General features: G+C 42.3%; 1 protein-coding gene across 2 annotated transcripts in view; it reads right to left on the reverse strand.

Moving 5' to 3' along the window:
- Positions 1–8,002: 8,002 nt before the first annotated feature.
- Positions 8,003–26,243, reverse strand: part of EHF (ETS homologous factor) — a 45,282-nt gene continuing 27,041 nt past the window's right edge. For both annotated transcript variants that reach the window (XM_033149866.1, XM_033149875.1), the window contains exons 3-9: positions 22,440–22,685; positions 20,613–20,672; positions 18,732–18,800; positions 18,564–18,632; positions 11,942–12,004; positions 9,654–9,849; positions 8,003–8,864 (exon numbers count right to left, since the gene is read on the reverse strand). In XM_033149866.1, coding sequence (XP_033005757.1) covers positions 8,765–8,864; positions 9,654–9,849; positions 11,942–12,004; positions 18,564–18,632; positions 18,732–18,800; positions 20,613–20,672; positions 22,440–22,685 — 803 coding nt within the window. In that variant the 3' untranslated portion in view covers positions 8,003–8,764. The remainder of the gene's footprint in view (positions 8,865–9,653; positions 9,850–11,941; positions 12,005–18,563; positions 18,633–18,731; positions 18,801–20,612; positions 20,673–22,439; positions 22,686–26,243) is intronic.

Here is a 26,243-nt window from a genome sequence, read left to right on the forward strand (position 1 = left end):
CATGAGGCAGCTTATTCCATGATAGCCTTTGCCAACCTTGTGCCTTCCAGATGTGGCTCCAAACTGGCTGGGGCTGATCGGAGTTGTACTCAAAAACATCTGGAAGGCATCAGGTTGGCAAAATATATTTTATGGTATAAGAGCATGTCCTACAACTGTTACTCTAAAATGTACAGTATGCCATGATGGCCACCGTGCAGTGGTTTCTTCCTCCCCTACAAGCAGCATCCCATGAAGCCATGTGGGCAGGGGGAAACCCACAAGGTGAGGCTTTTGATGGTAGCAAAATAGCTTTCATAACACCTTGCTCTGGTGCTTGTGAGCAGTGCTGAACTACACTACTTTCCCTCTTCCCACAGCATAATTGAAAATTCAAAAACAAATGCTTCTTCAGCAGAAAAGGTTATCTTCTTGAGACACTCTGCATTTAGCATTTAAATTGGCATCTTAGAATTGGTTAGACTGAAATCTCCTGGGTGCCATTCTGTTTTAATAAAGCTAGTTATCTTTACGAGGTATTAATTCGTAGACAAACCTCAGGAAAGAAAGGAGGAGGACATCGTATGGGGGAGCTGAGAAAACTGGAATCACAACGAGAGTATCTGACAATGGCCGGTGTGGTGTGATGGTTAGTGTTAGATTAGGACCTGGGAGACCGGGATTAAAATCCCCACTTGGCCATGAAACTCGCTGGCTGTCCTTGGTCCAGTCATTGCCTCTCAGTTTAACCTACCACACAGGATTGTTGTGGGGTTTAAATGATTAGGGGAGAGAACCACATAGATCACCTTGAGTTCCTTGACGGGCAAACTGTCTTGCAAAATTCAGAAATGTGTGAATTTTGAAGGATGGCTGTATTTTGGTTCTTGGGCTGTTCTGGAAAGCCCAGATTACAGTAGTTCACCTATAAATGCAAAGTGAACTGGTTTTCTTCCATATCCCTTGTCCCAAGTAATTTTCTTGGGAAGAATTGTTGGAATAAATTCTATTTGTTAAAATTGGTATCTCAAAATGTGTCCGGAGTCAAACTGACTGCACAGTTGTTTTCAGGAGTCATATTAAAGTGTTGCCATCTAAATACTGCTTCATTTACTCTTCAAAAATGTGCTTTAACCCACTTTTCTTTAGTGGCTCCTTACTTGTGGAATGCTTTCCCCAGAGAGGCTTGGCCTGGTGCCTTCATTACGTATCTTTAGGTGTGAGGCAAAAACATATCTCTTCTCCCAAGCCTTTTAAATTCTGTGTGCATGTGTAGTAGGAACTTATTGTTTGTTACTGTGTTATGTTTTTTCATCACCATCATTTTCAGATACAATTTCTTTTCACATTAATTTTGGAGAATGGCTAGAGAGAACCACAGCAGAACTTCACTACAGTAAGGCTGGGGTCTGCTGCCTGACTCTTCATGATGATACAGTTTCTAGATGCTATGATGCCCCCATTTTATCTCTATTGGCTGTGGATTTGGCAACACCAACAGAGCAGAAAAAGCAGTCCTTTTTCATGCTTACTGCTTTCATGAATTTAGCATAGCGTTTATGTAGCTTGAAGTCACTTATTGCTTCTGCTATGGGAAAATCCTTCCAACTTTAATTGCCAAAGCGGTTAAGAGCTATTACAGAAATTCAGTGTTTTCCATCTACTTTAGTTCATCCCTAAGCTACAGGATGAATGCCAGCAGAGTCATTGTTTTGAACTACTATAGCCAAGATGTTGCAAGTGTTGCAATTATCCATTTTCCTTGTGGTTTCTTTTCATTGGCATCCAAGCTCTTTGAGTGATTGATGTGGTGATGTGCCATTCAGGATGAGCACAATGCCATTTAAAAACAACAACAACACAACAACAAGTCAGCAGGTGAAAATCTGTTACAACACATCTACCCATATTAGTTAAAATGCACTTGCCTCTATCAGGTCTATCTGAAAACTCAGCATAGCTGTAATTGCTCTTTGACTCTGGAAGTTGCACCTTGAGTGGCTTGAGTGGTACCTCTGGTTACGTACTTAATTTGTTCTGGAGGTCCGTTCTTAACCTGAAATCGTTCTAAACCTGAAGCACCACTTTAGCTAATGGGGCCTCCCACTGCCACCGTGCCGCCACTGCCCGATTTCTGTTCTCATCCTGAAGCAAAGTTCTTAACCCGAGGTACTATTTCTGGGTTAACGGAGTCTGTAACCTGAAGCGTCTGTAACCTGAAGTGTCTGTAACCCAAGGTACCACTGTAATGAACCTTATACCTTATAATTATGAAACCAACAGATCTATTAAGTCTTAATACCAGATACCTATTACAGGCCAATCCACGATCTGCTCTGTTACAGCTCATAAGAGAGTGATCATACATGACTGATGGGACAACATCCATCGGGGCAAGGAATTGTACCAATTGCTGCTGCTTCACCAATCATTCTTCTCCTTGCACTGCATGGATGTTTCCCTGCTCTTGCTGTGAAAGACAGGGAATATGGTAGTATTTTTTTGTCACTATTCCTGCACGTTGAGCTAAATCGTATGATCAGAAGCACAGTTACTTCCATACTCGCCATTTTTCTGAACCACAGCTTGAATGGGGGAGGTTTAGATTATGCTTTGGCTACCATGTTGCATTTCAGTGTTTTCTGTGGTGTTGCTGTATCTTTCTGAAGAACTAGTTTGCAGTGATGTTTCTTACTTGAAATACGTTTGTAGCATTCAGCCAGCCTCCTCCAGCCTGTTGCCCCCCAGATGCTCTGGACTACAACTCTCAGAAGCCCCGGCCAGCACAGCCATATGGAAGAAGCAGAGGTGGCTGCATCAGCAGTGTTGGGGGTTCTAGGACAGCGTCGGATGCAATGCATATTTGCTGAGAATGAAGTCCTGTGCTCTCTCATGTCTTGCATAGGACTGTAGTCAAAATTGCCCCAGTGCAAGCAGTTCGGATGGGGTGGGAATTGCAGAAGGGTCTCTCCTGGTTCTTCCTTGTTTGCCCTCCCATCTCAACAATTAGCTCTTTACACGTCACTCTGAAGAACTATGCAAACTTCAGATGTCAGATGGATCATTAGAATGCTAGGATAGTTCACAGCAGCCCAAACAGGTTTGACCAAAATCCTCAGAAATGTTTGCCTGTTTTTTTCCCTAATGGCCATTCCCTATTCAAATCAAGAAGCTGGAGGTAGTTAGAGTAATCAATTTCTCCTTAGCTCATATTTACAAATTATAGGGGAGCTTCTATGGGTCTGTCTGTCTATCTATCATCTATCTATCATCTATCTATCTATCATCAATACATTTGTCTTGCAGAATTTGCCTTGTTGTTGAGAGGTCCGTCTGGGCATGGGACAAATAAGTCCCAGATGCTTTCTAGCCTGAAGGTAATTTCAACGTGGAAGCTTCATAATATTCATTGCAAAGCTATTAAAGTAATCTGGCAAGTTTAACAGGTGAATCATCTAGTGCTGGATGGTCTGGTGAGATCTTACCAGTCTCAAGAATTGCCTATGTTATGCTAGAGGACTCTGATATTAAAGAGGTGTTGCTAATTAAAATAGATGAGATTTAGTTATGCTGATGAGAACATGATGTGAAATAGATATGATGAACTGAGAGCTGGGAGAATGTCATTGCCTCTACTGATGTCAATAGATATGTGGTTATTAATTTTGCTGGACCAATGTTTACCAGTGAAGGCTTATGTTGTTTTCTGAACTGTGCCCAGAGAGATTGTGAACAGAAATCAGTATGAATCATAATTTAAAAGAGACTTCTTAACTGAAACATAGGAATCATTTCTATCAGGAACATGTGACAGTAAAAGATAATTTATTTCCTCTTCCAAAATGCTAACATTGCCCACTTGTGAATAAATGCCCATCTTCATTCATTCTGCTCTGTTAGATTCCCTCTAAACTCTCTAAAGTCAGAGATTTCTCAAACTGCCATGACTCTAACTTCCTACTTTACATCTTGCCTTATCAAGACTATATTATTTCTTTCACAAGCAACTACCATGAGGGGAATTCAAATTATTTATTTTAAAAAAATCACAGGAAGCAAATAAAAGCATTGTTTTAATTAGCATTCATAAACAGAAATCAGTGTTAAGCATTTTATGGCACTTCTGTGACAGCATTTAATCTGACATTTGAAGCAAAACAAACAAACAAACAAACAAACACAACCAACGTATTGTGATGTTGGAAAACATTTAGACAGCAAAGAGCAACAAACTGAGATTATTCAGCAACATGAAAGCTGGAATGCTAAGCAAATAAATGTGCCAACATTTAACTTGACATTCAGCAGCTCCCAAGAAGTATCTTTTAAAAAGTTCATTGTGGCTATGATCCTATGCGCATGTACTGAGAACCACTGAACAAGGTGAAACTTATTTGTGAATAAACATGCACTGAATCAGACTGCACTGTACACAAAAAATGTGTTCTAAGAAAGATTGTTTAGGTAGTAAATAACACAAACAGATCGCACAACAAATTCTTTGACAATGTGATTTGCTTGCAACCAATATAAATATAGATACACCTTTATCCTATATAGAACTTTATGCATATGAAAAATATGCTAAAATAAAAATATATATACAAATCTTACCAGAGTAATATATATATATATAAACCTTTTGTTTTTTTGTTTTTTAAAATCACCACTCCATTGCTTGCCAACATATTAGAAGAGCAATCTCAAAAATGCCTTTATGATATAAACATTCATTTAAACATCCTGTTGGTTAGAGATGGTAAAAAATTCATTTTTGGCTGGGACTACATGTGCTTGGCAAGATCTGTGGCAGTTAATAAATCTATTGTCTCTGTTTAAGAAGTAAATCTTATGTTACTTCTGCTTCCAAATCTATAGAGTCCTGAAATCAAATGAAGTCCTGAACAATAGCGGGAAATATCTAATACTATTATTCAGTATCTTGGATTGATATTATAGGATTGAGAAATAATCTCATGAAGGTTGTTTATGAACTCAGAAAGAGACTATTCCCGCAGTTCCTGCTCATTATAAGAGGAACAACTGTTCCTCGTCTTCTCTGCACTACAAATTTATGTTGGTTTTATGTTAGTTTCTACCAAAGAATCTTGTATAGCCGGGATAGGGAACCTATGTTTTCCAGGTGCAGTTGGACTTCACTTTCCATCAGCCCCCATGCAGCATGGGATGATAGGAGTTGTAGTCCAATAACATCTGGAAGGCCACAGGTTCTCCACCCCTGTTGCATAGTACGGGAAGGGGTGCTGAGATAAATCACTAGGCCCTCTCATAGAATTTTGGTTCCTAGGGATTGCTGGGAAGAGAGAATAGCTATTTTACCGATGTAAATATGTAGTCTTATCTCCTAAAGGTTCACACCTAATTACAATATCTCTGCAAACTGAGGAGCTGCTGGGAACAGTCTAGCTCCCATAAAATTGTCATCAAAGAAGTATTTTTACATGATGGCATAATTATAAGTAGTTACCACAAGATCTATGTGACAGTGAAATAGCAGCATTAGTCAATGTGGATTACTTCCAAGAATTCCAAAGCAAGAAAGGTGTGGGGCAAAATAAGAAACCAGAAAGGACTACAGCTAATTTAACCAGCTGATGGCTTGAATTCGAGCCAACACAATAATTAAATACTAACACAACTGTCAGCCATTTTGTATGTGGCACAGAAGTTGTTTCAATTACCTTCTCATATTACCAGAAGAAGACACATACAGTTTTCATGTAATGCTAATCCATGCCATGGCTAGTTATAAATGAGTGAGAGTACAGATCCTTTTCTCCTCCTCAAGTCCTCCTGCTGCTATGCTACCCCAAAGCTAAGGCATGGCTTGGGTTTGGCATTATGTCTGATCCCAGGCTCGTGGTTTGTCAAGCTCCAAACAAGCCATGAATGTTGCCAAGGTTTGTTCCTGACCCCGCATTCATGATTTGTTGGGGAACAAAACTATGAGCTCAGATTCAGACGTAATGCTAAGTTAAACCATGGCTTAGCTACGGGAAGCAGGGCAACGCTTTGCCATAGTTTGCTTAGCTTTGTGTGTGATCTGGGCCATCATGAAGCGCTATTCTTTTATTCCCAAGCACTGATAAATTAGAAGTACAAAATCATCCATTCAGTGTGTTTCATTCATTGGAACTATAGATTGGCTATAAATGTGTATAACATTTTGGCTCAGAAACACTCCATACTGGTAATTCCCAACAGTGACAAATCCAACCCATTGCCTAACATTTATGCAGGATCAAATAATTGGTTAGATGCGGGGACCCATGAAGTTAACAATGGCAATAGGAAGCAAGCTGGGGTGGTGGAATCTGATTCAGAGACAGAACAAATGTTAAGTCAAGAAAAAGACACAAGAAGAAAAGGCTTGCTTTGACGGCTGGAGTCCTATGATTCCATTTGTAAATAAGATGAACCTGCCTCCACCCACCTTATGTAAAGTAAAAAATGTCCCATAACTATAACTGATGGTGACAGCTTTGGCAATAACTGAGCAGGAAAAGGTGTTGTCTCCCTGACATGCCTATGTGTGTTTTTCCACAAAGACCAAAGAGGGAGGCATAAAAGCTTACGCCATAATCAACTCATTGACCTTTAAAGCTGTAGAAGACTTGGTTGCTTCTGCAAAAACTGACCATGTCCCCCAGTAGCCTTGACAGTTTTGTTGCTTTATTCTTCCATTATATACCTAGAAAACGAGTTATCACCTGCTATCTAAGAACTTTAAAAGGAAACTTTAAAATTAAGACTCCAGTTTGGATTTAAATCATGTGGGCAAACATAAATGAGCCCAAAGTGACCATTTTTAAGTTTAGCACTTGTAACAATTGCCTGATTTCCCCTGATAGGGTAAATCTGTGTCTAGGCCATATCATTTCACAGTGCCTGTAAGTGCTCATGTGACGGAATGGTCTTCCATTAAAAAAAAGAAAAACAAAGAAATCGTTACAAAAAGAAATTAGATGTAAGGTTCTACGCTAGGCTTCTCCTTGAGATGTCAGTTTTCTCCTTGAGGTGTCAGGAGGAAGGAGTGGCCTTTGTTTGGAGGAGAATTCAACTATGGAATGCTGTGCAGTCCAGATCTCACCTGAGTGAGAACTAGGCCAACATGTATATATAGCAGCTAGAAACAGAATTTTTGAGTGCTTGATGAACAGTTTGTATTAGGCCAGGAGTAGATAATCTTGCCCCTTCCAGATTTTGCCAAACCACAAGTTCCACAGTCTCTGGCAATTAGCCATGCTGGCTGTGACTGTCAGAGTTCAAAAACATTTGGCAGGCCCCAAATCTCCCACCCTTGTATCAGACCATTGTTAGATTTATTTATTTATTTTATTTATTTATTTGTATATGGTTACATTTCTATCCTGCTCTTACTCTATCCTGCTCTTACTCTTACATCTGAGCAGGAATTAAACCCATATTAAGTTGAAACATAAGAAGGTACTATATACGGAGTCAGACCATTGGCTCAGTATTGTCTACAATGCCTGGCACCACCAAGGTTCCAGACAGGAGCCTCTTAGTCCTACTGGAAGATTCTGGGAACTGAACCTAAGATTGTTTGCATGCAAAGAATGTGCTCCCCCACAGAGCTACAGCCCTTCTCTGTATGAAGATTACACCTGACCAAAAAGTTGACTTTTTCACAGAGATTTTGGCACAGTGATTGCTTAAGATACTCAAATGTGTCTCAAGTTAACAGCCAACCACTTCTTCAATGTGGTGCTGTCCAGGTATTGTTGGACTCCAACTCCCATCAGCCCCTGCCAGCATAGTCAATTGTCACGAATGATGGGAGTTGCAGTTCAACAACTTGTACCAGGTTGGGGAAGACTGTCACCATGAGAATTCCCCCCCCCCCAATAAGCTAGCCAAGCATTCACAAAACTGGTAATCAAATTCCACTAAAAAAATACAGAATTATTATTATTATTATTAATTGAATTTATATACCACCCTATACCCAGAGGTCTCGGGGCGGATCACAGAACAAAAGAATATCTGTTTACTGAGATTGTGGATTCTCATGTTCCAGGACAGTTATTTGAACAAATAGTCTTTCATCCAGGAACATGAATCCATCTCTTAAACTGAGGATCAAGAACGGAGACCAAAACAGGGCAATATCCCACAGTCATCAGCTACCTCTAAAACAGACACAAGATTTGAGAGGCCAGATCTTCTCATACAACCCTTACACTGTGATAAAGGATATAGATCAACATTTCCTAACCTCACACCTTCCAGGTGCTTTGGACTAAAACTTCCTTTGTTACTGACCATTTGCCACAATATCTGGAAGGCTCCAGGTTGGGGAAGGACAATATATAGATGCATCCTAATTTCTCTTAAATGCAGAAAGCAATAGTCCTTATTGTCAGGCTCTGAAGTAAAAAGTAATGCCCTGTGAGTTCATCTCAGTACATACTTCTCTCACAGTATTGTTATAAATCACATTTCTCTTGGAATACATTTTTAAAGTCTTCACAAGAAAGGAAAACACATCCCCAAACACAACCATACAGCATTATATCATAGGTCACAGAAAACTGTGTACATCTTTCCCCATAGAAGGACATATGTCAAATAAAATAATTTCAACATCAATAAACCATAGTGTTCCTTCTTCCCATTAGAAGTAGATTTCTGCCCGGCCTCCCTCAATTTTTTGTACATAAATAGAAGAAAATAGTCTCTGAAATATTTACATATTTTTCCTGTTGGTGAAAATTTGTACAGTTGTTTTTAAAGTGGATCCTTAGTTCTCATTTTCTCTCCAGCCACGGGCATTCTTTCCAAATTTATAAACTAGTCTCCGACCATCTACACGTTCAAGAATTTCTCTTTTGTAATAGTATCTGTTAAAAAGGAGCAAAGAAGTTGGATATATCAGAACTGCATAATGAATGGTGGGTGAATTTTCCCCTGAACTCAAATTAAAATTGGGTTTGGCAAATTAAGTTATTCCTCTTCCCCAAGCAGAAAATAGGTGAGCTTATTTGAAGGCCGATTCAGAGGGGATTCAGAACCTACTGCATGATGTGATCAGGAGTGCAACAGGGTCTGCAAACCCCAAACTCCATCCACAAGCTACTGTGGCCACCCACTTTCTGGTGAAGGTCAGAGCAGGAACAGGCAAGTGTAATCCCACTGCTCCAACAAGTATTGACTCATTAGTTTACTGAACACAAAGGCTCAAAGTAACATAGCTCATTATGAAATCAATATAAAATTAGGCATACTTTAAATCAATGAAAACCAATTAACTCACGGAGATTTAAGTATTCCTAACTTGGTTGGAATTGTGACAATTCTCTGTGATAGCCACTAGGCCCATAAAAGGCTACATGCAACATTTTGCAATATCATGCATCATAGTTTTTCAAATATCAGTCGGTGTGGTTACTTATATTTCATTGGAACTCCTATATCAAGGATGAGGAAGCAATGCCCTCCAAATGTTGGCTTATAACTATCAAAATCCAGGACCATTGGTCTTGCTGAGCCAATGGGACTTGGACAAAATCTAAGAGGGCCACGTGCTCAACCCTCCTGCTCTATATCAAATACACTGATCACATCTTAGGATTCCAAACAAAAAGTACAGTTGCTCTGTGCCCAAACTTTCTCCCTTCTTGTTAACCTACCTCATGGCACGGCTGAGTTTCTCATAAGTCATGCTGCTATTGTTTTTCTTCTTTCCCCACAGCTGAGCTACTGCCTCAGATTTTAAGAATCTGAAGATGCCTTCAGACCGGTCCTCCCACTTTATCAAGCCTGGATTCTTCTCTGGATGCAGGAGAATATCTCGGATAAATTCCCACAAGTGAGTCCCTCGAGGAGCTAAAATAAAATGGTGTTACAATGAACAGTTATCCACAGCAACAACAAGTACATGGGGATAATCCTTTTTCAAATTCCTAATAGGAGGACATCCTTATGCTGTGTATAGAAATAACCAATAGTTCTCTGAATAAGTGAAAAATAAGATGGTATACTGTCCTTAGCATATCGATCTAGGAGAGTTAGAAAAATTTCTGACCACTGGAAGCATCATTTGGTGTCAGGCAAAAGACATGCTACACTGCAGCTGTGTATAAAGAAGCTCAAAGGATCTTCCTTCTGCCTTGGAAAGCATCCTTAGAGGGAAGCAATTTGCAGTGGATAATTGACAAGAGGAAAGAGAGTGCTCGATCCTTCTCATTCCAGCCACATTTCCCTTAAACATGCCCCACTAACTGTTTAGCTGAGGACAGTTTGAAAAGCAGAAGAGAACAACATGCAGTTTATCTCCTCCATCCCCACCAATGGCAAATGTTTAATCAATGAAAGATTCAATCCATGCCTACCACTACAAGGTTTACATTTCTCTGAAAGAGTGACATCTTGGCTAACAAGCCATCTCCTTTATTTGTAGGAACTGAGGTTCTCACTGAGGACAAACAAATGCCTAACTCATTTTTGTTTTAAAATAATTTTTATGAAAGATTTTCCTGGGTTACAAAAGTACATATATTGTCTCTAATTTCAGATCGTCGAGTCTTTTCTACAAATTGGTTATGTTCAATGTCATTTCCCATACTCTTGTCTGCTTTGAACGAAGGAAAAATATGCAACTGAGCCCAGTTCAAATGTGGCATTCTGGGAAGAACTCCAAAATTAGTATCTGACTCTGAATGGTCATCCTCATGGGAATATAGGAACAGATAAAAAGGGCAGTTGTGCGCTTTTTTTGAGCATTGTAGTTGTCTAACCACCTAAAATTCATTTCCAGATACAGTGGGAGAAGGTTAAAGTTGCTTAACTGGCAAGCTACAACATTCAGACAAATGTCTTAAAGTACATTCATTGCTTTCACAGTTCATAGCCAAGGCTACCATGTTGCCATTTATGCCTAGGAGGTAATGCTTAAAAGAGTGTCATAGGGTAGGACCTTCAGTATTTTCTCTCAGACATTTAACTTCTAATGAAGTTTACAGTGATCGCACATCAAATGGTGGGCAATGTTTGCGTGGTTGCGGGCAGCCACTTGAGTTGCTAGGCGACACCTGGTAGTTTGGACTGGCTGCGCCTTCCCCCAGGAGGGATACCTGGGGTCTCCGCCTACCCCAGCTAAGCTCCCAATCCTACCTGGGGAAGTTGCCAGGGGATTGGCCAGGTAAGGGGAGGGACTACCTAGCCCACACAACAGAAGGTGTAGCTTACCAGGAAGCAGGAGTCGGGCTCCAGAGCTTCTCCCACCCTCCACTCCCTCAATTAACGCTTATTTTTGCAGGTTAACTTCTTCTCCACAGGTACGCAGGTGCTGCTATGTCAAGGTCGCTGTTAAAGGGCCAGAAAGGAATTTCCCTGCATTGGCAGGTTTCGCCTTTCCTGTAGCAATTCATCACAACTTTGGCGGTTTCAGGCCTTGGGCGGAATCCTTTAGTCATCTTCCTAAATGGGGGGTGGGGGTGGGGCAGTGACTCCACGCCCCCAGTGCAGCAGTGATACCAGGGTTCCCCGTTAAAGGGGTATTGGGGGAGGCTTTGGCCATATGCTGAGAGGTTGTCATTGCTCTCCCCCACCAGTGGCGGCAAACGGGGGCTGGGCTCTCTGCTTGAACATATGTTATCCAGAGCTAGCCCAATCCCCACACATTCTGGATAACTCTGCAGTTTCCCATATTCCCGGCTGGGGGCTGGAAAGGACAAACGCCCAATGCATGAGCCTTAATAAAGTTGTGGCCAATTTTAATCCCATAGCACGTTGTCTTGTGTCATTATTCCACTCGACGATCGCCTGGGGGTTGGGGGACTCCGCCTGTCCACGCAATGGGCATTTTGTATCTGATTCCTTTTCTTTTGGTTCTGGTTCTCTTCACTATCTGCTATGTCAGTAAATATTTGCTCAGCCCCACCTTACAGGGCCATAGTTCTGTAGTAGCTTAACTTACTGTGTTTCTTGCTGTGAGATTTTGTAAGGTGGTCTTGTGTTTTTTTCAGCCCTGAAGCATCTTCTGTAACAGAAAAAAATGGGGTGGGGTCAGTTCTCTCACCTGTTCTACCACACACACTCATGACCCTGTTCTAGAAACAATGATAAGCCTTATCTACACAAAAATGTATTGTTTATATCCTGTTTTTCAACAACATGGTTCTCAAAGTACCTAGCAAGATGAAGAAACATAGCATAAAAGTACATTTTTATTCAGTGCCAAACCTTCAAACCTGTTTGAAAATAAAGCAGCAGAAACCTAATAAAACCATCACTTTCCAAAATCACAAAAGGCTCAAAGAACAAAAATGTTTTCCCAAAATGCTTAAATGCATCCATCAAATAGACCCAATGAACTTCCCTGAGAGGAATTTCCACAACCCAAGCCATCATCTGTCTTTATTGTTTTTATTTACATTGCCTTGTGTTGTCTATTACATTGTACTGCCTTGATTGATTTTTTCCTTTTTGTTTGTTATGCAATTATTTAAGTTCATAATATTATTTCTTTAATATTTCTTTGCCTAGTCATGTGTATCAGTCAACTGTTACAGTTATTTCAGTTACAATCCTCAGTCTGTGGCCCTTGTCACTGGTTATGCTTTATGCATGGGGGGGGGATTCAAACACATATTAGTGCCGGAACAAGGGGGGGGGGAATTGTCTATATGATCCAAGTCAGGGATCCAAAAGCTGTGGCTGTCCAGAAGATATTTCTGGACTACAGCTCTCATCATCCTTGGCCACGGGCCCAGCTGACAGTGGCTGGCGAGTGTTGGAATTCAATAATATGTAAAGGACCACAGTTCCCCATCTAATATAAAATTCCCTAACTAATATATGGAAGGAGAAACTCCCAGATTAACCCAGGCTCAGACCATTTTGGGCTTTAAAGGTCAAACAACAACTTGGATTGAGCCCAGGAACAAATTGGCAGCTAGTAAAGGTCACACAAGATCTATGTGAGCTTGTTATTTGGTTCCAGCTAAAAGCAGAACTGCTGCATTTTGAAGTTTCCAAACTGCATTTTATAACAGTTCAATGGATAGTGCACTATAGTAGTCAAGTGAAGAAGTTGCTGGAGCATTCAGAACAGGAGCCAGTTGCTTTGCTTGAACACCAGAAAGGAGCATAATGGACGAAGCTTAAAATACCGGTAACTAGTAATTCATTAAAGAGTCACCATCTTCCTGCCCCTCTTCCCAGTCCCTTTCTTTGAACCCTTTGGCTTTTAAAGCTGAATTAGCAGAGATGGAAGGGTGCAGAAATGATAATGGTTAGTGCCAAGACAGTGAGGGAAAAGCATGTGGACAATGTTATGCTTCCTTTGTTGGATATTCACCTCCTCAAGTGTTCAGCCTGGATACACAAGGGCTAAAGTGGGTAGGGGGACAGGTGGACTCATACTCTAGGACCGCAGCAGATTTCAGAGGGTCCTCAGCATGGGGCTAGGGATGCCCCTTCCCCTGCTTGGCAACACACTATGCAACTTGACTTTTTTCTGCAGCAGCAATTACTGCTTTCCTTGCTGGGTCTCCAGATAGCATTTTAGCATAATGGTGCAGGTTAATTTGATTTCTTACCCGCCCTTCACCACAAGGCCCCAGAGCAGGTTACATACATTTTATAAATACAATATTAAAATCAGCTTAAAACTTAATACAATAAAAAATAGGGTAGGTCCATTTGGCTCCTGTCCACAGTAGCCGCCTACCATTTTAATTGACCCCAAACACATTGGCCCTGGATCTAAAGGTTGGGCCATTGCATCTGAGGTAAACTAAAATGGCAGGCAGCTACCACAGATAGGAACCAAGGTTGACTCCTGTTCAAAAGAAATAGTGTGTATGCCTTTCTAAATTTATGGTTATCACCACATCAGTTAACTCCAGAAGTGGAGAACACACTGGGTGAAGCAATACTTTAGTTTCTCACACTTGAACCTACTGCCAGTCAACTTGATTGAGGGATAACCCCAAGTTCTAATATTGCAAGGGAGGGAGGAAAACTTCCCTCAGACAAAACTGAAATTAAATGACACACTAGTGCTAGGCCTGCCACACCCTTTGTCGTATCCTTTGTAAGCCCATTATTCTCCAGAAATTATCTTGAAGACTTCCTCCTTCGTTATTTTCTGGTAACTGATCTAATGCAAAGTGTGGATAGTGGTGAAATATCAGGGGTGGATGGAAAATATGGTGTTAGTTTTCCTGATTATAATGTCAGTTAAAAGAATCAGTTAAAAGGATTTGATGTGGAAATGTGGAGAACCGACTGGAAAATGGAGAAAGCAAAATTGAAAGATTCAGCCATCCCTATTTTTCAGGAAGTGGGACAATCAACTGTTCTCAGGGGCATAAGAGACAATGTTGTTAGGAATTGTTGTCAGTTGGACATGGGCAAGTCCACCTTCCCTTTACTGATGCAACAGTATGCCGGAGGGAAGGAAATCAGATTTCTGAGCACTAGACGTTCCAGAGTAATGAAAGGTAGAAATTCTCTCTGTTCATCACTTAGCACCTAAGCAGAGGCCTGTACGCTGAACACTCACTACTTTAAAAACAAGCTAAAGAAGCTGAAGGCTTGCCTGCCTAATCTACTAGTGGCAATCTGTTTCCATTTATCAGTGGCACATCACCGAGTGCCAGGAACCTGTGTTGTGTCTGCCTTGCAGGAGATCAGTGCCAGAGAAGCTTAAAGCCCACACGTGTTCTTCCACCTACGCACATGTATAAACAGTCACCAATGGAAATTAGCTATTTGCATGTGCAGATGACTTACAGTAACTGCCAGCCTTTCTGCACAAACTTGTCCGAACATTTTTTTGTTGCAACACTGATAAGCACTCCAGGAAAATGGCCTTCCATTAGATTCTGCTGGAAATCTGTACCCACAGCTGAAAACCAGCTAATTAGATTTGTGCTTCCTTCTGCATTGTCAAGTTCAGAGAACACCATCCTCTTGTACGATTTGCTGAGCTTGTGGGAAAGTCACAACAATCTAATTAAGGCTTGACAGTCCTGCCTTTATGGAAGCACACCAGCCATAAAACCAAAATCCATTGGGAATTTTGCCCTGAGAATGAGACTCCGGGGAATTTAAATTTACTCTCCTGGGGAAAAGAAATCCTCACTGCTCTTGAATTATCTAGTTATTTTATTCTGTTGAAATTAGGGCACAATCCTATACTGGAGTCCTGCTCACTGAAGGGGCTTTTGGATCCAGTAGAAACCCTGGTGTGCTAGCAGAATGGCAGCTATGTTGTCATCATGACAGATACACCAGTGCAGTGGTTTTCAACCAGTGTGCCATGGCACCCTGGGGTGCCTTGAATGATGGTCAGGGTGCCATGGGCAACACTGGCCTCTGTCCCTCTTTCCTTCCCTCCCTCCTCTGGTGCCCTCTCCTGTCTCTGCTTCCCAAAGACTTGCACAGCTGTTTGTTGCAACAGCCCTGCCTACAAGCTCCCCAGGTGAATGGTGCCTCTGGGGCTAGCCAGGGGGTGATTCCCAGGCCCCTGTGGGGCAGTGTGAGGAGGCACCTCTCTTTGGGGCAGGGTGGGCAGCTCAGAGACCAGTAGCTGCACGGAGGGTCCCAAGGAAAGGGGAGAGGAGGCTGAGGGAACACTCCACATGGGAGGGTGTTCAAAAAGTGGTGGGGGGCTGTCGACTCTGTAGGCAAGGGGTGACATAACAGGGATCCTGAGCCCCAAGAATGTAGTTGGTCAAGGGAGATGTAGACCCAAAAAGGTTGAAAACCTCTGCACCAGTGGAATGCCTGTGATTCCTCCCTGCAGAATATCTTAGTTGGCAGAGCTGCTCTGTGGTTGAAGAGATGCCTATAATGCAGTTAAATCCAGATCCTATACGTCTTCAATCCATGCCCATGGATCCGTTTGCAGCACAAATTTATACTAGCTCCAGACCTGGGGCAGGAAATTACCATTGACATCAGTTGAAAAGGGCAGGGATTCAAAAATAGTCATGCCCACATCAATGGCCAGAACAGAGGACTCAATACCTAATGATAGCACACTGCCATGGGGAGATCATAACTCATACAAGAGGTTGCTTGGAACATGGAGGAACCAGGCTATTTGCTCCTCAATTTGTTGGCTCAATGTGCCTCAATGTGCCTTTTACAAGAGTGCACTCTGGATTTGAGCCAAAGAACTCAAGAATGGAAAACAGTAGGTGTTCTTCCCACCTATGAGTCTTATTGCAACCTCTGTGCTCCTGGTGCTTAGGATTGACTGTTGAAATCAGGTGCAGGGAAAACAAATGCTCTGTGATTTGTCTGATTGCTTCCTATTGCTGCTTAGTGGTGTCTGCAGTGTGGGTTGAAGTGTCAGAAGTTCCCTCCATCCTTCACTCCTAACACGACCGCTTTGTTTTCCCAGGCATGTAAACAGTTATTGGGGCATATTTCCCCATCCTCTGATGGGCCTCAAACTCACCTGCTTCCCAACCTATAGAGCGAGACACTGGAAGGTACTGATGTCAGCATATGTTTGTGACTCCCCTTATTGCATCTCCTGGTCCTTCCCCTTGGCCAATTGGCAAAAGGCTTTTTTCCTCTCTGGGTGGATCTGAAACTATTGTCCCAGGGAGGGGTGTGTGAGTTTCTCAGGACACAATTGGGCACTTTGTTGCACATCGCATCTTCCATCTCTTGAGCATGTGTTACACTCCTAAAAGAGTGGCTGTTAGGAGGATAAAGATATTATAATCCCTGCCTGAGGACTGGTTGTACAACTGGGCCTCGTGGACTGGTGTTGTTGTGGCTTCATCTTGCTTGGTGTGGGCGAGGGTGTGGGTTGTGTGCTGGGGTGTGTCTCCATCACTGAGAGGTCATTGGCTGCCTCTGTGTAGGACCAGCTTGTGGGCAGGATTGCTAGCATATACCCTGATTACTTGGCACTGGCCCTATTTCTAGACATATTGTGGGTGTCCCTCTCTTTTATTTATCTTATTTTTATATTTTCCGCTTGTGCCTTCAGATGTCTTCTGAAAGTCAGATAGTTGTTTATTTCCTTGACATCTGAAGGGGGGGGTGTTCCATGGGGAGGGCACCACTACCAAGAAGGCCCTCTGCCTGGTTCCCTGTAACCTTACTTCTTGCAGTGAGGGAACAACAAGAAGACACTCAGAAGAGGACCTCAATGTCCAGGCTGAACAATGGGGGAGGAGACTCTCCTTCAGGTATACTGGGCCGAGGCCATTTAAGGCTTTAAAGGTCAGCACCAACACTATGAATTGTGCTCGGAAACGCACTGAACGCAATGAAGATCCTTTAGGACCGGTGTTATCTGGTTCCGGCAGCCATTCCCAGTCACCAGTGTAGCTGCTGCATTCTGGATTAGTTGTAGTTTCTGGGTCACCTTCAAAGGTAGCCCCACGCAGAGCGCATTGATGTAGTCCAAGAGGGAGATAACCATTTTTACACTGAGAGAGATATTTCAAGCATGAGGCATTTTTGAAGGCTAGCCCTTGACAGTTTTTGTTTGTTTGTTTGTTTGTTTGTTTTAAATGATGGTGTTTCAACAACCATGATGGTCTTGCAAAACCTGGGAGAGTGAAAAACTCACAGTATTTGCATATGATTCAGGAAAAAAGCCACATTGGTCGCCCCCCCCCCCCGAATATGCAACTTTGGTTTTTACAGTGCTGTGCCCTTGGCATGCTATCCTACCTCTCTAGGCCCAACATTTAAGTGGATAAACACACCACAACAGGGAGCTTGACTGAACCTTGTCACTGTCAGGAAAGATTTGAAGAGCTAGCAGCCATTTTTAATGAGAATGGGTGGACAGCAAAAGGGAAAGAGTCATCAATTGCAGAGCTCACTTGTTTGAAGTTGTGCACCGAGATAAATCAGGTTGCACAGCTGCTGTAGATCAAATGACATTAAACACTCAAATGCATTTCCCCCCTGTCATTGTTAATAGCCTATTTGAAAACAGGATGGCCATCGTTTTCTGCTGGCAGAGCTCCCGTGCCTTAACAGCTGCAAGAAAGGAAGCCATTAAGCACTTCAAATTCCACAGCATGGGCACACTGTGCCGTAGTGGTCAAGTGCTGGGCTTTGACAAGGGCAAGACAAGTTCAAATCCTAAGTCATCCACTAGTTGACCTTGGCCAGTCACCATATCTCTGCCTAATCTACCTCACAAGGTTGGCTGAGGAAAAGGGTAAAACCATGTATGCCACCTTGAACTCCTTGCAGGAAGAAGGAGGGGGATGGAACAGTAAATAAACAAATCTTGTGATGAATGTGCAGGTGTGATTCAGTTCATAGTCTTCTGTTTCTGACAAACTCAATGTGTACTGTAGTAAGGAACAAGAATTAAGGCAGAGACAGCCACTCACATTCTAATTCTCGGATCACAGACCAGTCCACGTTGTTCTGAAGTCTATATGCATATTGAACTATGCACAAAACTGGCAATGAGCCATGCACATGCAATGCAATGTTTATATTCATTCCAGTTTTGGAGAAATCGGATATCATGAGGTGGCCGTCTGACTCTGCCCAGGTTTTGAAGCATGTGAACTAAATCATAAGATGTTAAATATGCTTACCAGTAGGCTGGTGACTAGCAGCGTTGATTGCAATCTGTGCTCGACAATACGCTTTGCTGTCCACTAATTCTAAGGATTCAAAAAGAAAGAGTGATATGATATAATGCCTTGTTAAAAGAGTATCCCACAACCAATTGAAAATGCTTTATAGGTTGTTGGGTTAGTTACCTACTGTGCCACCATATCCACTATCATAGAAATAGTTCTCTTCTTTCCATGATGCCATTAAAGACGGATCTTAAACAAGCAAACAAAAAGAAACAAGAGTCAATGTTGGTAAAGTACCGGTAACTTTTTTTGCACCAATGGTTTGGCAAAAACTTTTTTTGCCAGCTGGTTTGGCAAGAGGGTAGGAATGGCCCTGCCCAAACCTTTCTCGCTTGAATTCATTCCCAGTGCATTTTATATAGTCCAATGGTTTCGTAGTGATCTGACAATGAAAGAAAGATTGTAGCTGCAGAATTCTGCACATGTTCTACATTTGAAACTGACCCTGAAGTTGCCCTGAAGTTCTAAAATCTTGACCTGGCACCCTTACAACGAACTGCAATAAGCAAATTGTATTGTTGCAACAGAGAAAAACAAAAAGGTTTCGAAAACCTTCCAAAATTTCCTTTTGAGCCATAGCACACAGGTAACAGGCATGATACTAGCATGGCTATTGTTACAAAAGTATCATCAATCTGTACAAACACATGTTACTTATTTAGAGCTGTTAAGTTTGTTTCTGTTTGTATTTCAAAATACAAGGTGATTTTGGGGATCGGTTCGTCTTTTAAAGCAATGAATGTGATTACAGCTGAAAATGAATCACTTACTAAGTCATTGTTCTTGGCTAGGTTAAGAATTATGACACAGGAATTTAGCCGATCTTCTGCTTACCAGCTACGTGTTTGGGCATCCCAAACCTATGTCCTTCAAATAGCACACACCCTCTTGTTGTTTAGACACCTGATCTACCCATTGTTTTCTCTAAAAACAAGCCTTGCCCAAGAGGGGCTTGGAAGAATTTTTATTTTTGCAGTTCTGCACGGTATAAGATTATCTCCAGTAGCATTCTACTTCAGTTTGTTTCCTTTACAGGAAACTAAAAAGAGTCATCATCAGTGGAGGTTTGTCCATTAGAGTGAATGGAGCTAGTCCAAGGGATGGCACTGCCTGTCAGGGGACAAGACTAGGAAGGATGGGGACAAGACTTGAATGACTTGGCTCTGCCAGTCATTCGTTTTGTCTCCACCAACTATTGGTCTGCTTGCATTCTACTCAACCAGTCCCCTTTAATCAATGGATAGAAGATATGGCAACTCTTGCAACATGCAAGCAGATTGCTCATAGCCATAGATTGTGTATGAACAAATAAAATGACATTGGGAATGGAATGCATTAAAAAATATAAAGGTAAAGGTAAATAAAGGGACCCCTGACCATTAGGTCCAGTCGTGGATGACTCTGGGGTTGCGGTGCTCATCTCACTTTATTGGCCGAGGGAGCCGATGTACAGCTTCCGGGTCACGTGGCCAGTATGACTAAGCCACTTCTGGAGAACCAGAGCAGCGCACGGAAACACCATTTACCTTCCCGCTGGAGTGGTACCTATTTATCTACTTGCACTTTGACGTGCTTTCAAACTGCTAGGTTGATAGGAGCAGGGACCGAGCAACGGGAGCTCACCCCATTTCGGGGATTTGAACCACCGACCTTCTGATCGGCAAGCCCTAGCCTCTGTGGTTTAATCCACAGCGCCAACCACGTCCCATTAAAAAAATATAGGTAACGGTAAAGTGACCCCTGACCATTAGGTCCAGTCGTGTCCTACTCTGGGGTTGTGGTGCTCATCTCACACTAGTGGCTGAGGGAGCCAGCGTACAGCTTCCGGGTCATGTGGCCAGCATGACAAAGCCGCTTCTGGCCTTTTCCAGACCAGTGCGCCGTTTCTGTCCTTTTCCAGACAAGTGTGCCTGTCTTTATTTCTTCACATCATCTTAATTCATATCTATTTTGGAGTTGTTTGCAGTTGTTTGGGACATCAATATTCCTGGCATCACCCACCTGTTTGTTCTGTCTTAACAATGACATTGTGTGAAGGGTACATTTCACTTCCACACTGGCCTGCAAGAGAATGCAAAAGGCAGCTCAATATACAAAAAGGTAGGATTTTAAACACACACCATCAAACCAATTGGTCTTTTTCGGCAAGATATCAGACAGCTCTACTAGTGACTGGTTTATAGCAGAACGAGAAAGAAAAGCAGTCACTTCCTTTATAACTTCTGCACGAGAGTGTCTTCCCACTGGATTCTCCCCCCCCCCCCCAGCTCCTTGGCATGCACATAGCAAAATCGCAACAAAAGCATGCATCGAACACACCTGTGGGTGTGAGGTTTTTGTGCAGGAAACAGCCCTCAGCAATCCAGCAAGGCATTTCCTAATGCAGCACTTTGAATTCATGAAAATACATTTTCACAGATGGGTAAGTCTCAGATTCACAAGGGCTGGGAGCCTATATAAAACCTTTGCAAAGTTATAGGTTTATATTTACCTGAAGCATTCAGTGTTTCCCCTGCCCATCCTCTTCTTTGGCTTTGCACATTTACTGACTTGTACCTCCCTATTTACTTGGTACAGTTAAAAGGGCCATTCTGAGACTGCCAGCATGGTCTCTGGGGCATAGATTTCATGCTCAGCACTACTCAGTTTGCTATGTGAAAGCCTTGGTGCAAACTTTGTCTTGATATTCAGCTATTTTAAAGACCTGGTATTGCCCTGATTACCATATAAAAGAGATGCTGGAGGTTCGTAGAATCTGGAATAGGATGGATTTGCCTGGCTCATTTAATGCTGCAATTATGCAGATACCATCCCAAGGTGTTTCAAGGAATATGAAGGGCATGTTTTAACCTGCAGATCATCAGCATACTAGATATCAATACAGAAACTGTGTGGTAAGCTAATGTTATCCCCATAACACTGATATATAAGTTTTAAGGAGGGATGTCAACAAAGCACGTAAAGGTAGAAAGCAATGGAAATGGTAGGTCCTAAAGGTACCGACTCCTAGGGACCAAGGCACTTTTGGCTCCCCTAATTTAGGGAGTTGGGCCCCCTAATATTTAGATAATGTTGCACAGCATCACATTGGGGGGCCTGATCCTCTGGAGAAGCTAGAACGTCTGCTATGGCCTCAGGCCCAGAAGTCAAATGTGGCCCCCCAGTCCTCTCTACCTGGTCTCCGGGACTCTTTCTAGGCCACACACCCTCCCGAGACACACAGGACACACCCCTCACTGTCTCTGTTCCTCGTCCTCTTTGAGTGTTTTTGCCTGGCTGGACTGCGCTCTTGAACTTTGCTTATGCCTCTTGCCTGAATGGAGGGAAGATGGAGAGGCGTGCTGTGTGTGAAAAGCCCTGACATCTGCATGGTAGCCTACTGTACAAAGGTAAAAGTCACCACCATTGTTCTGACCACTTTTACCTCTAGCCCTGCCCACCAACCAGGCACATAGCCTCCAGAAGTGAACGCAGCATTCTGACTGAGAGAAGTTCCCCGCACCTGGTGTGAAGAAAGCTTCTCCTTAAAAATCTGAAGGGGGTGCTAGTAAAATTTGAGAGATGGGAGAACAGGACATGACTGAACCCATCATTTTAAAAGTACATAAAAATCTCTCACTAAGCAAAGGTTTTGTGCAAAACGATCTTTCACACTCATAACCCCAACTGCACCGTCATAATCCAGCCACAAGAAACACAGCTTGCTACTTCAGCAGACCTGGAAGCAAATTCTGCAGGGAACAATGATGTGCAATGCAGGAACAAATAATTTACAGAATTGTATGTATCCGGTCTTGAATCCCTTATACTTTAGTGTGCTTTATTTACCATTCCACTTCAGGTGATGAAGGCTGCTGTAAAGAAGCTGCCCAGCTGTGCCAGCTGCTCGGGTGAAATCTTGCAAACTCATGTTGCACAGATGTTCCCCACCAATATCAAACTCCTGGAAAGGAATGCAGGTGGCATCAAGCTGGTTGGTGTCCAAAAGGTGCTGAAGCCATTCCCAGACCTGATACTTTGTCCAGTACTGAGGGTGTATCTCATGCCACTGAGTTCCAAAGAAACTGCCTGATGCTGCAAGAAAAAAACTCGAGTCATTTGCCTGATCACTGATCGTCAGCAAATAATGTAGGTAAAATGGCATTAGTATTATTTTATATACAGATTTCCTCCCCCCCCCCCGCCCCCCGAATAGCACACAAGGGGAGGAGAAGGGACACTATTTTATCTGGCAAGCTGAGATGCATTTCTCCCATTGAAATTAAAAGGCATGCCTTACTTAGCTCCATTCATCTCAATGGGTCTGCTCTGAGTAAAATTTGTTTGGACGCAACTGAAACATTAAGCAGCAAATAATTAAACAGCAGAAGAAAGAATACTATAACTGATTAAGTAGCAACATAAGCCAAAAAAGCACCAAGAAAATCCTTTTGGGTGGTAAAAATACAATAAAAGCAGAAGTCCCCAAAGGCCCTCTGAACGGCTTCTATCTAGTTACTAAAAATCCACTATGAAGTAAGTCCTAGGAAGGCAGCTCCATAATCTTAGTGCCACTGATGAAAAGGCCCTGTCCTAGGTAACTGCCCATTGTATGACAGAGGGTGAGAGAACAAGGTGCTGATAACCTTGAGGCCCCGTCAGATGTATTTAAAAAAAAAAAAAAAAAGTGTTCATGATGGTATTGGGGCAGTTCTATGCAATCCCACTTTCAACACTGTTTGCACCTACACAGAATTTGCAGAATGCACTTGCAAAAAAGCCCCCAGTCTTGAGGTATCATGGACCAAAACCATTTAGGGCTTTCAGGGTCAGAGCTAACATTGAATTGGGCCCAGAAACCAACTGGAAGCCATTGTTGTATCACAATTGGTACTCCATATCTACCAAGGACTGCCCCAGGCAAGATCTTTGTGTTCCAAAGCAGTTTTAGACTCTAAGACTCCTCGAAGGCAGTCTCATGTAGACCACATTCCAGTAAAGTAATCTGGATGTCACCAAAGCAATTAAGCAAGAATTACTATGACGAGGCTGTTTGTACCCAGGAAAGTATGCAGTTGGCATTATCAGCCTAAAGTGGTAAAAAGCATTCTTGGCTGCTGTCACCCTCTCAGAGCAGCACTAAATCCAAGAGGACATCCTATTGCAAATCTGAGTTTCAGGGTGGGTCCAACCCCATTCACAATAGACTGTGCACCTATTCCAGGCCCAGCCATATTTCCAGTCAACAGCGCATCCATCTTCTCTGGATTAGGGTTTGTTTGTTTTTCTACTGTCATCCAGTTCATCATAGATCTCAGACACCCATTCACAACTTTTACTGCCTTCCTAGGATTAGATGGGAAGGAGAGATAAGAGTAGGGTGTTGTCTGTGTACTGATGACACCACACCCTGTATCTCCAGGCAACTCCACCCAGTGGTTTCATGTAGATATTAATGGGTAGCAAGATAGACCCTTGAACCACCCTGCAGGCTAAAGGCCAATGAGATGGAGAAGTCATCTCCTGCATCACTACTTATGATCTATCCTTGAGGAATGACAGGAAAGAAACAGTATACCCTCCACCCCCACCCTGAGAAGGCAATACCCCAGCAATATAGAATCCTAAATTCATAAATGGCTCAATATTGTTGTTGTTGTTCAGTCATTCAGTCGTGTTCAACTCTTCGTGATCCCATAGACCAGAGCACTCCAGGCATGCCTATCCTTCACTACCTCTCGCAGTTTGGCCAAACTCATGTTAGTAGCTTCGAGAACACTGTCCAACCATCTCATCCTCTGTCGTCCCCTTCTCCTTGGGCCCTCCATCTTTCCCAACATCAGAGTCTCTAATATCCAAGTCTCTCTAACCCAATTTTCTCCTCTGTTTTCAATTCCAATGCAGGGACAGAAAAGCTAGTCTAGATATCTGCTCTAGGGTACACGAATGGCTTTGGAAATTTGGAAACACTTTTGTTTTTTTCCTGTCGCTCTTGCTCTAAATACAAGCATTCTATCAGCGAAGCCAGAGATCTCAGATAGCATATTAGTGAACAAGGCATACTGACAGACTTCCTCTTGACTTCACACCAGAAACGGCAGACACGCACACCGGCAAGTTAACACAGAGCCAGCGGGGGCCTTGACCCCCCCCCTCTGCATACTTCTGGTGTATTGTTCACCTTTTGATAGCTACTGTTACTCAGATTGAATCGATTTTTACATCTATCTCAAGGAGATTTACAATAATGTCATTAAAAACACATTTCCATTCATTCGCCAGCTTTTATTAATAAGAAGAGGAACTTTTCTGACTGCTCCAAGGGCGCATTTCTTGGCAACATTGTTTGGGCTAGCCAATCAGTATTACGCATATTTTAGATCTGGCCTGACATTTGCAGAAATGTTTTCCCTCCCCTGGACTTCGAGGCCAAACTCTGAGCTGCTTCTTAAATATCAAAATATTAATAAGTATACCAATACTGAATAAAACAATATCTGAAATATTGGGGTTTTTTTTTAAATAAAAACAACAACAACCTGAAAAGTAAACAATACTATGCAACAGCGTGTCTGTGTATGCACATGTATCTCGGCATGCAAGCACACAGGGCTTGAAAGAAATGCTAAACATCCCACTGTCAATTTGGAGTTAGTCTGTGTTTCTGAAATGTAGGCAAGCTGTCTCTCTCCCAACAAGTCATCACTTAAAGCCTACAATAGTATCTCAAAGTGGACAGACTACCAGAGGGTTGAATTATTTAAAAACTGTGATGGTGGCCTCAGTTCTTTATTATGCAATAAAATAAGATAGTCAATATGTTCCCAGTTGTTGGAAAAATTGAAAGGAACTCAACACAGGAGCACGGAGACATATACTCTCAGAATATATGTGTTCTCACTTAACTTATTTACATTGTGTCTGGAGGATCATATTTGCAAGGGCTTTATTCTATACCACATTTTATATAAGGAGTAGTCTAGCTTCTCTAAATCTAAATAATGCATAGGTAGTGGCAGAACAGGGGTGGGGGTGGGGGTGGAATCAGGGTGGGAGGACAGAAGAGAGACAAAGTATATCTTTAGGTAGGCAAAATGTGTCCCATTTGACCCATCTGGCAACACCCATGTACATAACCAAATTGGTTTTTAAAAAAGGACAATCAAATACTCTTTTTTTCTACACTTCATGTGATTTTTGGAGGAAGATCTGACTTGGGAACCTAGGTGTGTTTTTATTCAAAACTACAAGTGAATCTTAAGAAGTTTCAGAATCTGATATCCTTACTGAGAAATTCTGTATTTCTCAGACAACACAAAAACTGGAACAACCGTAAAGCATCAATTTCAAGAGGAAACATTGCTGATAAAAGGAAAGTTGGCAATAAGAGTTTGTTATGAGGATTTTTAAATAAAATAACCAGGAATTCTTTTAGAGATAGGTTGGTTTTTTTTAAGAGAACTATAATTGTATGGTTGAGAAGAGAAGACTCCCTGGAAAAGACTCCCTGGAAAAGACCCTGATGTTGGGAAGGAGGGGACAACAGAGGATGAGATGGTTGGACAGTGTTCTCAAAGCTACCAACATGAGTCTGTGGGAAACTGTGGGAGGCAGTGGAAGACAGGAGTGCCTGGTGTGCTCTGGTCCATGGGG

The sequence above is a fragment of the Lacerta agilis genome, chromosome 1, assembly GCF_009819535.1.
Source record: "Lacerta agilis isolate rLacAgi1 chromosome 1, rLacAgi1.pri, whole genome shotgun sequence".
NCBI classification, from domain to species: domain Eukaryota; kingdom Metazoa; phylum Chordata; class Lepidosauria; order Squamata; family Lacertidae; genus Lacerta; species Lacerta agilis.